We start from the raw sequence: 14,418 nt of genomic DNA, 5'->3' as shown, positions 1-14,418 counted from the left end.
AAGTTCTAATTCTCGTCTGTTTGCATCTCAGTGATGGATGAAGATGAAGAGCTGGAGAGAGGGATGCTGAGTATCTCTCCTTCAAAGCCACATGTGCAGAGCTGTGAGTAAACATTTGATGTCTTTCATTTCTACCACCTGAAGATTTAAAATCAGTTACAGTTCAGCCGGTTTGCTGACCGGTTAATCGTGTGTTCTATTCAGTGTATATGATATGTTTTTTGTTTGTTTACCAGCTGTTTCTGCATCATCAAACAGCCAGACAACAACAGGCTCCGGGAACAGAAAGAGGTTTTTCACCAAAAACGTTCTGCCGTCAACAGACAAGCATGGGACCATGACTTCTTATCCCACGTGAAGCATTGAACCGTTCTGTCTCATGTTGTGGTGTTCTGCTTGTTGTCCTTGTGACTATGAATTGATACCAGTCATGATGAGGGTACGTAGCACTCTTTGTTTTCTTATATGGATAAAAAGAAACAATATGTATGTATGAAACTGCTGTGTTACTAACACCTGAATGCATGTGTTTGAAGTGTGCCATGTTGCTTCACCTGCCTAGGTTACATCACAATGACACACACTGAATATTAACCCATTGAAAGACAAACACACGTGTATGAATGAAGTATATTCTTTATATATTAATGTGAGAAACAGTCTGTCATTGGATACGGCTGAGAAAGGTGAAGTAACGATACTAACAGTTGTGTTTCTTTGTCAAAATATAAATTACTGACAAGGTGTTTTCCATTGTAGAACCATCTGCTACACTGGCTGCACCAACTCATCTGAAGGGTTCACAAGTAGATGGTAAATACATCCAACATGTAAACACATCTGTCATATTCACTGTGCTCATATCTGTTATAAACCATTGATTGTGTTTTGTGATCCTTCTCTCCTTGCAGCTGTAACTGTAAGGAGACCAGTGCCTGTTCCTCAGGAGCTCACGTGTCTGCTGCCAGAAGGAGCGGGTCGTCCAGCAACAGAGGCGACTGTCACAGTCCCTGGTGTGTGTTATTTGACCTGTATTTGCATCTTAAAAATATACTTCATGTAGTGTTCATCAAAACTGTTGTTAATTCTATACAGTTGCTGCTGCACTGTATTCAGACAATAGGTAGGCAGCACTCCAGTGTCCAGCTTGCTGAGTTTCACAGACTACAGTGTAGATGTCATGTTACATCCTTGCTTCATCTTACTGTCAATAATAATGCCAACATGTTTAATATTCTCGATAGTGTCAGAGGCCCCCCTGATTTCTCCTGAGACGTCTGCAGAGCCCGCTCAACTGTCACCTGCACAGAGAGATCAAAGTTAGTGTGAGAAGGTTTTTCATGTCAAAAGATTAAATCAAGACGCACCCAGAATCATACTCATTTGCTCCGTTTATTCTTGTCTGACTAGGTGAGCCATCACCCAGGCCGTTAGCTGTCCCCACCGTCCTCCTCCACAGCTCCCTGGATACGACCATGAAGTCAGCCAGTGGACCTGTTCACAGCAGCAGAGGATCTGGATGAAGACAGAGCTGGAATCCACGGGTCTCTGGCCAGGCTGCTTTCCTGTGCGCAACCTTATGAAGATGGTGTCATTGTGGCATCTCCCTCCCCAGCCAGAATGAATCCACAGCATCTCTGATCTTCCTCCTCCAAAGTTCTTTCAGCTGGAACTGGATGCTACAAGGAAAAGGGTGGAGGACAGAGGACAGCAGAAGAGGAAGAGGACTGAATCCCAGCCCACAGGTCGCAAGTGTCGATTCTGTCAGATGAAGCAGGATCCAAACAGTCCTCACATTCACACGGGGTTCCCTGGACTAACAGGGAAGTACATTTACTGCCCTGGTAAAGTCTTTTCCTTTTACAAAGACCAGGGCATGGAGAAGCAGACGACCTGCTTTTTATGAGACAGAAAAAAAGAGATGGGAGGTTGAAAAGGGAAAGTAAGAGAAAAGGGGAGTGTTTTGTCATTATTATATTTGTTTAACATATTTGTGTTGTGTATTTGTGACCTTGCATTATTGGCTCTGTGTTCAATATTCACTGTCCCTGTTGTGTTTAATAAATATATTTCAATCACTAATGTTCACATGTCTCATTAATACGTGAATCATTATAGTCAACAGTAAAAACTACAATATAATAGGTTTATAGCCAAAAATAAGTCAAGTACTTGATAATCTATCTGCCACTACAATCTAGTGATAATCAGTAAAAGGTAAAGCTGGATAAACATTTCTTGATTTATGAATAGCTCTTTGTCATTGATGAGTGGCTTAGCCCCAGTTAGACTCGAATCTGCGTCCAGGAGCTGAAACCAGCGATATGAAATGCTGCAATTTCATTGGCTGTCAGCGTATGCCAACTATACACGGCTTGCCCCCGCATGGAAGGCAGCTATGCTAACCACTACACCAACAGTATATCAGTATAACAGTGTATCAGTATGACAGTATATCAACACAACAATTTAACACACGTAACCTGTCCGCTTCTGGTTACTTTTCTTTACACTTCGTCCGTTATCAACGACACATCAGTTAACTTAAATTCTGTGCTCTCGTACAGAAACTACGTCTAGGATACTCTAAGCAGAGATATCATGTTTTTACACTGCACGCCACTCACGAATCTAGTATCCGGAGATTTGATGGTCTTGATAAGGTAATTTCTCTCTTCGTCCGCTATCAACGATACATCGGTTAACTTAAACCCTGTGCTCCCGTGCAGAAACTATCTAAAGGTTACTCTACGCAGAGTTAACATGGTTTTACACCACACGCAACACACGGGTTTAGTGTCCGGAGACTTGATGTCTTGATACGGTAATACTTCACGGTCAATTCTCTCAATACAGTTTATCAATGACATCAATGACATATATCCCCGTCATGTTATACAGTGTCTTCGTAGCCCAAAACGTCTTATAAATTACGTTAAAGATTACGCTATTTGTGGCATGAATTCGAGTGCTTCGTGAGAAGCGCGTGACCGTGCCAGAAGAGGCGCGTGGCCGCGTTTCACTCTACTTCACATCTACAATACCACAGGTGCGTTATTTTTCGCCTTTTATCTTACGTTTTCTGTTGGACTCATTCACTCATGTGTACAGACCCCCCAAATGGCTGTATAACAACTCTGTTGCAGGTTGATTACTCTGTATAAGTACACTACGACTATGCAATACTCACAGTTCGGTCAGTCTGATAAAATTTGGATTATGTCTATGAATACAATATGCAGAATTCAGTTAAATAGGTTTCTGCTCACCTTTAGATGTACCGGTACAATCAGACTTTCCCCGAAAAGCGCGTACGGCTGCTCCGGTGGCAATTACCGGCTCCCAGCCCCAGGGGAGATACGCCTTTTGGTTCTGAAATCACACAGAGAGGTCCGTTATAGCTCCAATCCGATGTGCTCTGTATCAAGTTGCCCGCATCCTCCACCAATTTGTTGTGAAAATAAAGCTATCTTTCACACTTAGAGCGGATTTAAGAGTAAAACGAAAGCTCTCAAGAGGTGTTTAGTTATATCAAAAGCAATAGGTTTATTATCAACAGAGTTATTCAGCCCAGCAATTCAACATGCATGGGTTCTAAATAGCTTCACTCGCAATCGAGATCTGCCATAAAAAACGCTTGAACACAACAGCGCAGTAATTCATATAGGGTTCCTCCCATGGAGGCCCATTGGTCAAATCAAAGAAGCAGGCGGAGCGTGTTTGTACACGTAAGACACCTGGTTGGAGCCTGAACAAATCCGTCCACACTGGCCCGTCCCAGAAGGCGTTGTCTTCTGTCAGTGTGAGGTGAGATGTTGTAGAGAGTGGACCTGTGGAAAGTGGAGACTGCTAGGGCGTTGTCCCTTTCCTGTATCTCACTCGTCTATTGTTTCTACCTTATCTAAGATGGCGGCCTATTCCTTGTGACGCAGTTAAATCAGTAATCTCCCTCTTGCTTCTCCCTTGCCCTAGCGTGTACTGTGTGTATTGCGTGAGTGGTTATTAAAGCTGCATATAAGCTAGTGGCTAATTAAAGCTGCATATAAGCTAGTGGCTAATTAAAGCTGCATATAAGCTAGTGGCTAATTAAAGCTGCATATAAGCTAGTTTTATCAATAGAGGCGCGCTCCCGCGAAGTCCGTGAGGGCATCGGACTGTCACGATCAGGCTTTGCCTTGTGTGTTCTGTGTGTCTTTGTGTAGCTTCACCCTCCTCACTCCCTCAGCATCAGCCTAACTCCCTTCACCTGCCGCTAATCAAGCACTCCCTCCTCATCAGCACAACTCCCCTCACCTGTTCAAACCACTTTATAAACCCCTGTCTCTCACTCACTCACTGCCAGGTCGTTGTTTGTGTTCATGTCTACCCACCTGTTTTTGCTCGTCCTGTTCCCGGTTTCCCCGTCTGCCTGCCCTGTCTCGTTCCCACTGGATTTTCCCCCTCGTCTCTTGTCTTGTGCTTTGACTCCTTGTTGTGTTGGTAACTTTTCGTATTTGTGTTTAATAAACGCATGCTTCACGCTACTCTGCCTGGTCTGTGTTTGAGTCCTCCATCATGCCCCGTGACAGAATGATCTGGCCCGAAATGGACTCGGCAGACGACGGTTTGGAGCGCATTCTCCATGAGTGGTATCAGCAGTTAGCGGAAACCCGCCTGGCCTATGAAGGGCCTCCGAGTGTCCAGAAGGAGAAACGTGACATGATGGACTGCCTGCTCAACCCTCAGAGGAAGGGTCAGACTCCCGCTCCGCTGGCCCGCAGCGAACTTTTAGATCCATCACAAATAAGAAACAAAGTAGACTAATGTAGGTATTTGTAGCTTTATGACCACTAAAGTAAATAATTAACAATTTCAACAGAAATGTTTTAAGGGTAAAACAGGATTACGGTAGCTGTTAATTTAAACTGAACGCACAATATCATTTTACAAAAAGTCATACTTTCACAACATTTTATCTGCCGGCATAGTCATGATCCCTTAATGGGGCTTGAAGGTGCTGATGTGTGGGCATATAGCCTGTCCCTCACGTGGGCCCCACTCTTCTCCTGGATGTCATCAGGGGGACCAGGTTCCTCAGGCTGGCGCTCTGGCTATGACATGACATCCCCATGTCTAATGCTGCGTTCACACCGGTCGCGTTGATTTTTTGACACACTGCAAAATCGCGTCCAACGCGCCGCCGGTCGTGTTCACACCAAACGCCGCAAAATCTCGTAGCGCCGGAGAGGGGGCGTGGTTTATCGTCCTGGAAGCCGTTCACCTGGCCGCCATTTCTTTCCGCTGTCAACCGTGAAAGGAATAAGGACAATTGCTGCTTTGTACGTGTTGTGGAAGTCCCTCAAACATCGGAATGCCAAACGCCGTCATGTCTGGTTCATAACATTGTTCAGAGGAGCTCCGTGGATTGTATCGAGCTGTATTCACTGTGTCTAGCAAGCCACCGGTAGCTGTTTACTACAGCTGTAGGAACACAAAATAAACTGATTTGGCTGTGATTCAACGGCAATAAACCGACAAAAAGGGACTCCGAAATAACTACATCATGATGCCGATTTGTACTTGTCTTCTCCGACAAAAAGGGACTCCGAAATAACTACATAATGATGCCGATTTGTACTTGTCTTCTCCGACCAAAAAGGGACTCCGAAATAACTACGTAATGATGCCGATTTGTAGGTTACTGGTCTTCTCAATGGAGCTCTGATGGATCGGTGCTAGGCTATGCTAACATCGTAGCAGCTCCACCAGCACGTAGACGTAAATACGGCAGCGTCTATTCATTGTTTGTACCGTATGGTTTACACACACACATGTATACACATAGTTTGGTCCGGTCTCTATTGATATGAGGTATCGTAGAGCTCTGGGTGAACACAGACGGCTACAGGATTTATTTCCTGATTCAACAACGGCAGGAAGCCAGTGATGACAGGGGTCACTTCCCAGGTGACGTCAATTAAGTCTCTGAGGGCTCAGGGGTCACCAACCTTTTTGAAACGGAGCTACTTCAAGAGTACTGAGCAGTACGAAGGGCTACTTGTTTGATACAAACTTCCTGAACACAAAGTTGCACAGATCACCTTTTAATAATGATGATAAATGTGAAGAGACTGATCACATGTCAATGTTAATCATTCCTCACAATAATTATTAACAATGATTGTGTATTTTGTTCAAAATCGCACCAATTATATTTTTGTAAAAATGATCATTTCTAAAAAAAACACGAGGAAATCATTAACTGTCATATCGTCACATCATGACTCGTTTGTACTAACCACTTCCTTCGTAACGTTTTAGAACAAATCATGAACTCTGTCCCATGTTTATACAAATGATCAGTTATGTAGAATAAAAAAAATCAACTCTTTGACATGTTTTAAATGAATCCTATTACATTAGTACTAATCACCACATTTTGCACTCCGGCCTGTAGTCTGGTCACCAGCTTTTTTTTGGGTACATTTTTCTCCACGAAGAAACTAGTAAAAAGTCTCGTCTATAGCAGAGGGGGGGGGGGGATCCAACCCGCCGAGGCACGCGAGCGTCTTTGGTCGCCTGCGTTCAAACCTCTAGTCTGGGCCTTTTCGATCGTACTGCATTGCCTCTACCCCCGCCACCCACGAGTTGTTCCTGTTCCGAGGACTGACTGACCTGACGACTGTGTGCGCTCGCGGCGGGGGCAGTGCGTCCGGTGCCGACGAGAAGCGCCCGCCATTCGGAACTTGAAAACCTAGTGCGGTGCGGCGGCCTCTGCCTTTTAAAATCTCCATGAATGTAAGCGTTTTTGATTAAAAAAAGAACAGAAACTACCATTTTTAGATGGAGCTCCATGGGGACCGAGTGCTATTTTTAGAACATGCCTTGCGGGCGACTTGCATGGTCCCTGCGGGTGACCAGGTGCCCGCGGGCACCATGTTGGCTACCTCTGGTTTCGGGGGACATTGGGATTGGGCCCTCCTCTTCTTGTGTGTGACCACACGCTGTTAGCTCGTTAAAGGTGGGGAGCATACAAGTTGCACTCAAGTGTTTGCTATGGTCCTGTTAGGACCTGGTTTCAGTGGGGATTCCCCTGGTTGACTCTTTTTTTGAAAACTTAGAAATATAGATAGATATGAGTAAACTAGTACAGGTGTGTATGTACAATACACATGACACATATACACACATTAAAACAATCACAAACTAACAGTCTTGTCTTTCTATATGCCAGTGAAACACAGCAAATTAGCGCTGATTGTATGAGAATGTTATTGATATAAGAATTTGGCATCTGCAGCTGTTTGCACTTAATCATGTCATGATTAAAGCAGTTCAATTTGATGATGCCTTCATTCAAGATAAAAACATAGTATCAATGACAATTGAGCATTGGTTCGAGCGCCGCCGTACGAGGCGCTACACAAATGGTGATGTGTAGAAAGTTTGAACGTGCATCTGATCATCCTAAATAACTTCAATTTATGAAGACAAAAGGACCAGTTACATGTCTAGAGTCCTGCTGGGGTTTGAGATTATTCCAGCTGTGTGTCCCGCCTCGTTTAGGCCACGGGTGCAGAAAAGACTTTCGCAAAGGATACACTGGTCCGTCAAAAGCTGCAGCTGATTCAGAACGCTGCAACTCGAGTCCTCACTAAGACCAGGAGGGTGGACCACATCACTCCAGTTCTGATGTCTTTGCACTGGCTTCCTGTCCAACAAAGAATTGACTTTAAAATCCTGCTGTTGGTTTACAAAGCACTGAATGGTTTAGGGCCAAAATAAATCTCTGATCTGCTGCTACCTTATGAACCATCCCGACCCCTCAGGTCGTCTGGGACCGGTCTATTTTCTGTTCCCAGAGTCAGAACTAAACATGGAGAAGCAGCGTTCAGTTTTTCTGCTCCACATATCTGGAACAAAGTCCCAGAAAGCTGCAGGTCTGCTGAGACCCTCAGCTCATTTAAATCAAGATTGAAGACCTTTCTGTTTGCTGCTGCCTTTAATTGAACCACATTCAATTAATATATTAATCAATTTCCTGCATTTTACTGCTGTATTTTATTTCTTACTGTTTTTTAATGTTTTAATGCAATGAATGTTCTTAATTGTTTTAAAATCTCCTCTTCTTTTGCCTTATGTTTTGATGCTTTTAATGATTTTATGTTAAACACTTTGAATTACCTTGTTGTTGAAATGTGCTGTACAAATAAACTTTCCTTGCCTTGGTGTTTCCTCGCTTCTACATAGCTCCTTCAGCGGGCCTCCTCGATCCTCAATCCTAGCGTTGCAATTTAGGAATTGGGAAGGCCTTCAAGATGGAGCGGTGACATTTATTTCCGGGTCACAAGCTGGAGGAGCAAGGAGACGAGGAGGCAGATAATTGGGAAATAAGTAAGTCCTCCAGCTGGTCTATTTTTCTCTATGCGAGGCACTCTTATCCATAAAAACGAGTACCTGTTTGCACCCTGCTCATCAAGTGCACCTGCCTCTCGTCATATTTATACTAGCTTCATAATCACTTGTTGCCAGATTGTTGTTTCTCCCTCGGTAGGTAAACTCTGTAAACAAGTGGGGATTTAATGTGTCACATGTGCAGTTCACATGTGGGTGAAAAAACATGAAAAACACGACCAAAAATCACATGAGATTTCAGTTTACATACAGTTCACATGGGGTTTTTCAACTGACTTTTTTTAAGGGTGACTCTACAGAAGAGAGAAACAATAACAATCTGCCATTATCGAAGTGTTAACATGCTTTATTTGACCATGTTTGGTTAAATCATATTTCCGGGGACAACAAGCAGTTTCTCCCTGCGGTTTGTCTTCAGAATGCCGACAAGGAAAGAGGTCTACTGCAGCAGCAGGGACTTTGTAATGTGACCTTGTCTCTTGGTGGTAATGAATGAGTTTGCCAAGTGAGTCTTGGAAAGCAGTATGAGAAATAAATGATTTCCGTTGATTTGATTTTTGGTCATGTGAAGCTGACGAGCTGTGGTTCGTCCATGATGCCGCTGTTGATACATTTCTAATCAACCACCTTTTTGTGAGAGACTCTGTGTGCCTCTGTCAAGGTCAAACAAGCTCCCAATTTTGCATTTCAATGTCCGCCTTCCGTCTCCCACCGTCTCCAAACATGAATCATTCCTCCTGAACACATTTGTATTAACGGTATTTGCATGTAATTTCAAACTTTGAAGTCTGCACCGTTATTGATGAATATGTTAAATGACCCTCAGGTACCACAGCGTGCCATTCACTTTCACCAATTCTACCTCATTAATTCAAACAGTCCAACTTCCTAAACATCATAAATCACAGTGAGACTAGCAGCCCAACCCCTCTCACCTTTCCTCTCACTCACTTTTTTTCCTCAATCATATCTTCCCTCCATCTCTCTCTCTCTGTCTGTCATTTGCTACCTTTTCAATCTCTCTCTCTTCCCCACGCTTCTTTGGGAGGTCCACAAAGTTTTGTGGTGTGCAGTCTAAATAGCGCTCTGATGGATCAGCTGTCTTCCACAGGCCTGAAGATTAGCCCAAGGGCAAACCCACTCCTGTTTCCTGGGTGCCACGCCAAAGATGAATAACTGTTTATTAACCCGATGCAGAGTGACTCCTTCCCCACCTCATTATGGTGTCGGAGAATGGAAATAAAAAGGACCGCCGAAGTCTCTCTCTCGCTCGCTCTCTCTCTCTGATAAACCAGCAGCCTGATGGAATGTGACAGTGTGCGTTCGGTTCTTGTTTGTTCCCTGACAACTCAGGAAATTGGCTTTTCATCTTACAAAAAAACACTGCACTCCGTATATTAGAGGACATTCATCTTATTATGAGGGGCCAGAGGTAATTGGAAGTTTATGCATTAATTTCCGTGGCAACGCATGCGAGGGCGTTGGTAGACTTTCGTTGCGTTTTTTTCGGTCGCAATCGTACAATGTAGGAAAGCCGTAGGCCTGATTTTCATGAAACTTGGTGGAAGGGTGCAATATGTGGCGAGGAAGAACCCATACGATTTCAGAGCTGATCTGAATCACGTGGCTCTCGTGAATCTTGTTAACATTGTGAAATCCGGCGGGGGCTCAGCCCAATGTCCCCTTAGCATCGTCCCTGGGCCGTGATATCGTGCCAATCCAACATCCAATAAAAGACTAGTACTAGTTGGTTGGGTGAGTCTACTAGTTGGTTGGGTGGGTCTAGGCATGAGTGGTATTGGTTACGACGACAAATCAGGCTCAGCCTATCGGCGGCAGAGTAGGGCAGTTCATGCCTTTTAGCCATAGTATGAAAAAAGGACGGCGGAAAGGGAAAGTCCAATGACATGGCTACTATGCATAATAATAAGGCCTTCAAAATAATGGTTGTTTGTTTTTGGGATGATAGGTTGTCGGACAAATGGTATTTCTGTCCAATGGGGTATTTTTCAGACTATTGGGGTTCAGAATAACAAGCCATTGGAACAATTACATGGCAAGGAAACATAAAATAAACGTAGTGGAGAACTATGAACTTGCCACAAAAATATCTAGAGCTGCCATAATTGAGACCACTTAATATTATGCCCCGTGGTAGTGGGCATGGTCTGTGCTCAGCTGCAGGGGAGAAGTCTGTGGGAGTGGTTTAGGGGAACAGTGCCAGGGTTAATTGGCACAGGTGTAACCTGTTGCGAATTATCCCTCATTCCAACCTTTTAAGCCCTATTTTTAGGCCTCTGCTCGAAAACTGCATACCCATACTCAAAAGAGTGCATCTTTGCAAGCACAAGGGCCATTTGAATAATTGGTGTGCTGTAGTAATAATAATACTTGTGAGATTTGTTCAGATGTGTAAATATCAGTGTATAAGTTACTGGTTAAGAGTAAATGAACATGGCACACAGCTCAAATTGAAAAGTTTCAGGTTCGCCTGAAAAAAAAGCCCCTTTATTGTTATTATTTCATTGAAATGATGCAGCCCCCAGCCTAAAACATCTCCCAAATCATAGCACATATATGTGAACAGTCTCTCTGCAAAGTTTTACTTTGATAAAGTGAAGTAGAACAAAATGAAGTTTTAGTACAGAAAGTTTAGGCGAGATTTCCAAAATGTGCATTTGGGCACCATGTGTGCCATTTGAATTTCCTCATGTACTAAACTACATATTTCACTTATAAATTACTAATGGTGTTAAATACATCCAAATGCAGCAATTTCTGGCTTTTTTTGGAAAAAATATATATATTTTCCCATTCAAAATAACACACAACTCAACTGAATCCAAATGAAACATTTATTTTTACAGTAAACATTTGAAACAAACTAAAAACCAAAAAACCACACAAAAACAAAACTATTTACACGATACTGAGCAGTCAATGCACTCTAGTATCCCTGAAGGTCTGGGGGGGGGGGGGGGGGTTATTGCCTAATGTGCCACAGGTAGAAGCAGTTGTTTTTGGCGTTGAGGCAGAGGGGAACATCACACCTCATGCAATAAGTAGATCTTCACCCTCGGTATTCCATGTTCAGTGCACCTCTTGCAATGTTTCCTCTGCCCTGTTTCGAAAAACATGGGCATGCAGGTGGTCGGGGGTGGGGGGGCTGCTGAGCCTTTGGCAAACTCCAGCATCTCCTTGGCCAACTGCTCCCTGAAGGCCTTGTGGGTGAGGAGCTTTGTCTGGGTGGGGTCCTTCCTCAACTTGAACAGCTCCTTGTGTAAGAGGTAGCTGTTCACAGCAGCGATGTCAACAAAGTGGTAAAAAAAAAAAAGAGTCTTGTACCACTTCATGGTTTTGCGGCGGACGGTGCGATTAGGGAATCGGACAAATCCACACCCCCCCATGCTTTGATTGTAATCTACAACGCTGTCCGGAACTGGCATTGATTTGTGCTGCCACACCCCAGCCGTCTTCACCTTTCTCTTCACCGTCTGTCCACTATAGGCCTCATGAACTGTGGAACACATCGTGACCTCTCTCGTGTCCATCCACTTCACGAGGAGGAGTTTGCCACTCTGGAGCCATCGCATGTCTCCCCTCACAGCCTTTTTGGGCAGGTCGTTGGTCTGGGTCTTAGGGAAGCCAATACGATTTCTCCTGATGGTTCCACAACAGCCGATGTTCTTTTTGGACAGATCGGTGAAGAGAGCAGGGCTTGTGTAGAAGTTGTCGGTGTACAAATAGTAGCCTTTACCGAGGAGAGGAAATGGCAAAAGGTCCATCACTGCTGAGTAGCTCAGCCCATGGCCTGTGGTGGACACACTTTTTTCCTGGTACACAAAGAAATTCCAGGTGTAGCCTATCGATGAGTCAGCCAGCACATACAGTTTGTAGCCCCACTTTATGGGCTTGTCCTTCATATATTGCTTCATACTGATGCGGGCTTTGCTGGCAACCATCCGCTCATCAATAGACACATTCTGGTGCGGCTGGAAATGTGCTTTGCAGGCGGTCACCATGTCTGTGTACAGAGGCTTTATCTTGAACAGGCGGTCATACTCAGCAGTTTTCCTATTGTTCTCGTTCTCCTCGTCCTCTTCTGGGTTGCTGAGGTGAAGGGACCACAAAATGGCGTTAAAGCGGTCCCTCGTCATGCTGTCACCGGGGAACTGAAAGTCATATGGCCAGCTCTTCCTCCAGTAGTCAGCCCTGTTGTGGACCGTCACAAGGCTAGTGACTATGATAATGGAGAGGAATATGTAAAAGTCCTTTCCTGTGAGCACAGCCCATTGGAACTTCATCCCAGCTAGTTTCCGTTTGGCAGCGTTGGCATTCGTGTTGTCAATGATTTTTCGGACAACAGACAACGAAAAAAAAAGCTGGAAGAGGCCAAGGGGCGACCATGGTGTGGTGGTGTTAAATGTGGGTCCTGGTGTCCTGGCTGGCATGAACCTGAGAGGGTCTGGTTGGATGCACTCCTCCTCTCTGTTGTGCCACCTGTCGTAGTCGTTGTCCTCCTCACTGTCTGAACTTGGTTTTCCATGCTTGGATGCTGGAGCAGAAGCTCCCAGAGAGGCGCGCCGTCTCTTCTGTTGAGCCATGGGGGGAGGTGATGCGGCTGGCTGAGGCTGTGGACGTCCTCGAGACGATCGTTGTTTTATTTTGTCCTCGTCGTGCTGGCTGTGAGGAACTTGAAGTGCCTGGCGCACTGGCATGGGGGGGGGGGGGTCGTATTCCTCATCACTGTAAACCAGAATATGGAAGAAAAATAAATATGTGCTTTCAGTGGTTTGGTTCTGAAATTGTAATACATGTAAGCACTCACGCACACACAAACAGAAAAAGCACAGAGTATGAAAGTATGCACCATGTGGTTATGAAATGGTAATACATGTAAGCACACACTTTGCTAGGCCTATGTACTTTTATTGTTTGTGTCTGTCTTTTTATGCATTTGTCTCTATGGACAAAAACACGTCATTTGAGCACACACACTCAAACAGTACACACACACACACACAAAAAAAGCACATGTTATGAGCAAAAACACACGTGGACACACACACACACACACACACTTGTATACTCTCACACACGACAGAATTTTGGCCTGAGAAATCTAGATAGATAGAAAATTCTTTTGTCTTTTACTAATTACCGGTAATCCTAAAAATGAACTAACGGTGAAAAGTAACTCAAACGATACTAAAAAAGGCAGCCGAGACCAAGCTGCAGCTGAGCGTAATCTGCAGTGCGTAATGCCGGTGTCAGCGTGCTCCTCGGTTTTATACTTACGCAGAACAATAACTTTCGTTCCCATTGGCCGACCTCCATGGTACATACCTCTCTGTATTCGTTAGAGCCAATAGAATTGAGCTAATCACTTGAAAATGAGTGACAGCACTGTTAGCCAGTCAAAATCATCAATTCTCCGAAGATGGTGACTTGCAGGTTCTGGGGGAGAGAGCCGGTTCCTCCCTCCCCTGTGGGGTGAAATCACCCCTCCCAAACGAAAGGTGTGTCTCTGTTGACGGAGAGAAATGTTACGGTTATCACCGTAACCGTTGTGTTCGTGGCGTGGTTTCTGCCATCTCGCTTTGTTTGTTAGCATTTAATTTAACACCGTTACTTCCTGCATCAGACGCTAAAAGGGGAACGTAACAGTGTTGAAGCGGACCCGCAAGTGGCAGTGAGACGGCTACATTCTTTTTTTCTTATTTCTAGTTACTTTCACTCCTCGTGCGTGCGTGCGTGATAGAGATTGTTTTTCCCGCCCTTATTGGTTTATTGGTCCTTCGTTATCACCCTCTCATTGTGCGTTTAGTCTTTGTGCTCCAGTTCGTCTGTGCCAGTTTGTCGTCTCTTAGTGGAATTCAATATTCCTGCATGCACACTTTAGCAGTGGCAAAAGAGGCTCAAGCCAGTGCTGCCTTTGTTCTTTTTGGTAATAACTGGTCAGGGCCAGCAAAGCCTTCTCTGCTGGCCCAAACAGAATCAAAGTTATAGATATTTTATAGTTTT

The 14,418-nt window shown here is 44.4% G+C and overlaps 1 protein-coding gene across 1 annotated transcript; it reads right to left on the bottom strand.

Moving 5' to 3' along the window:
• Positions 1–11,438: 11,438 nt before the first annotated feature.
• LOC306789147 (piggyBac transposable element-derived protein 4-like) lies at positions 11,439–12,998 on the bottom strand (the record flags this gene model as incomplete). Its single annotated transcript, XM_079284954.1, has 1 exon — positions 11,439–12,998. One exon carries the CDS (start codon positions 12,996–12,998, stop codon positions 11,439–11,441), a length of 1,560 nt encoding a protein of 519 aa, XP_079141080.1.
• Between the last annotated feature and the right edge of the window lie 1,420 nt (positions 12,999–14,418).

The sequence above is a fragment of the Melanostigma gelatinosum genome (assembly GCF_949748355.1).
Source record: "Melanostigma gelatinosum genome assembly, chromosome: 15".
Classification (NCBI taxonomy): Eukaryota; Metazoa; Chordata; class Actinopteri; order Perciformes; family Zoarcidae; genus Melanostigma; species Melanostigma gelatinosum.
The sequence above is the reverse complement of the archived record's forward strand: the minus strand, read 5'-3'. Positions and strand labels throughout refer to the sequence as shown.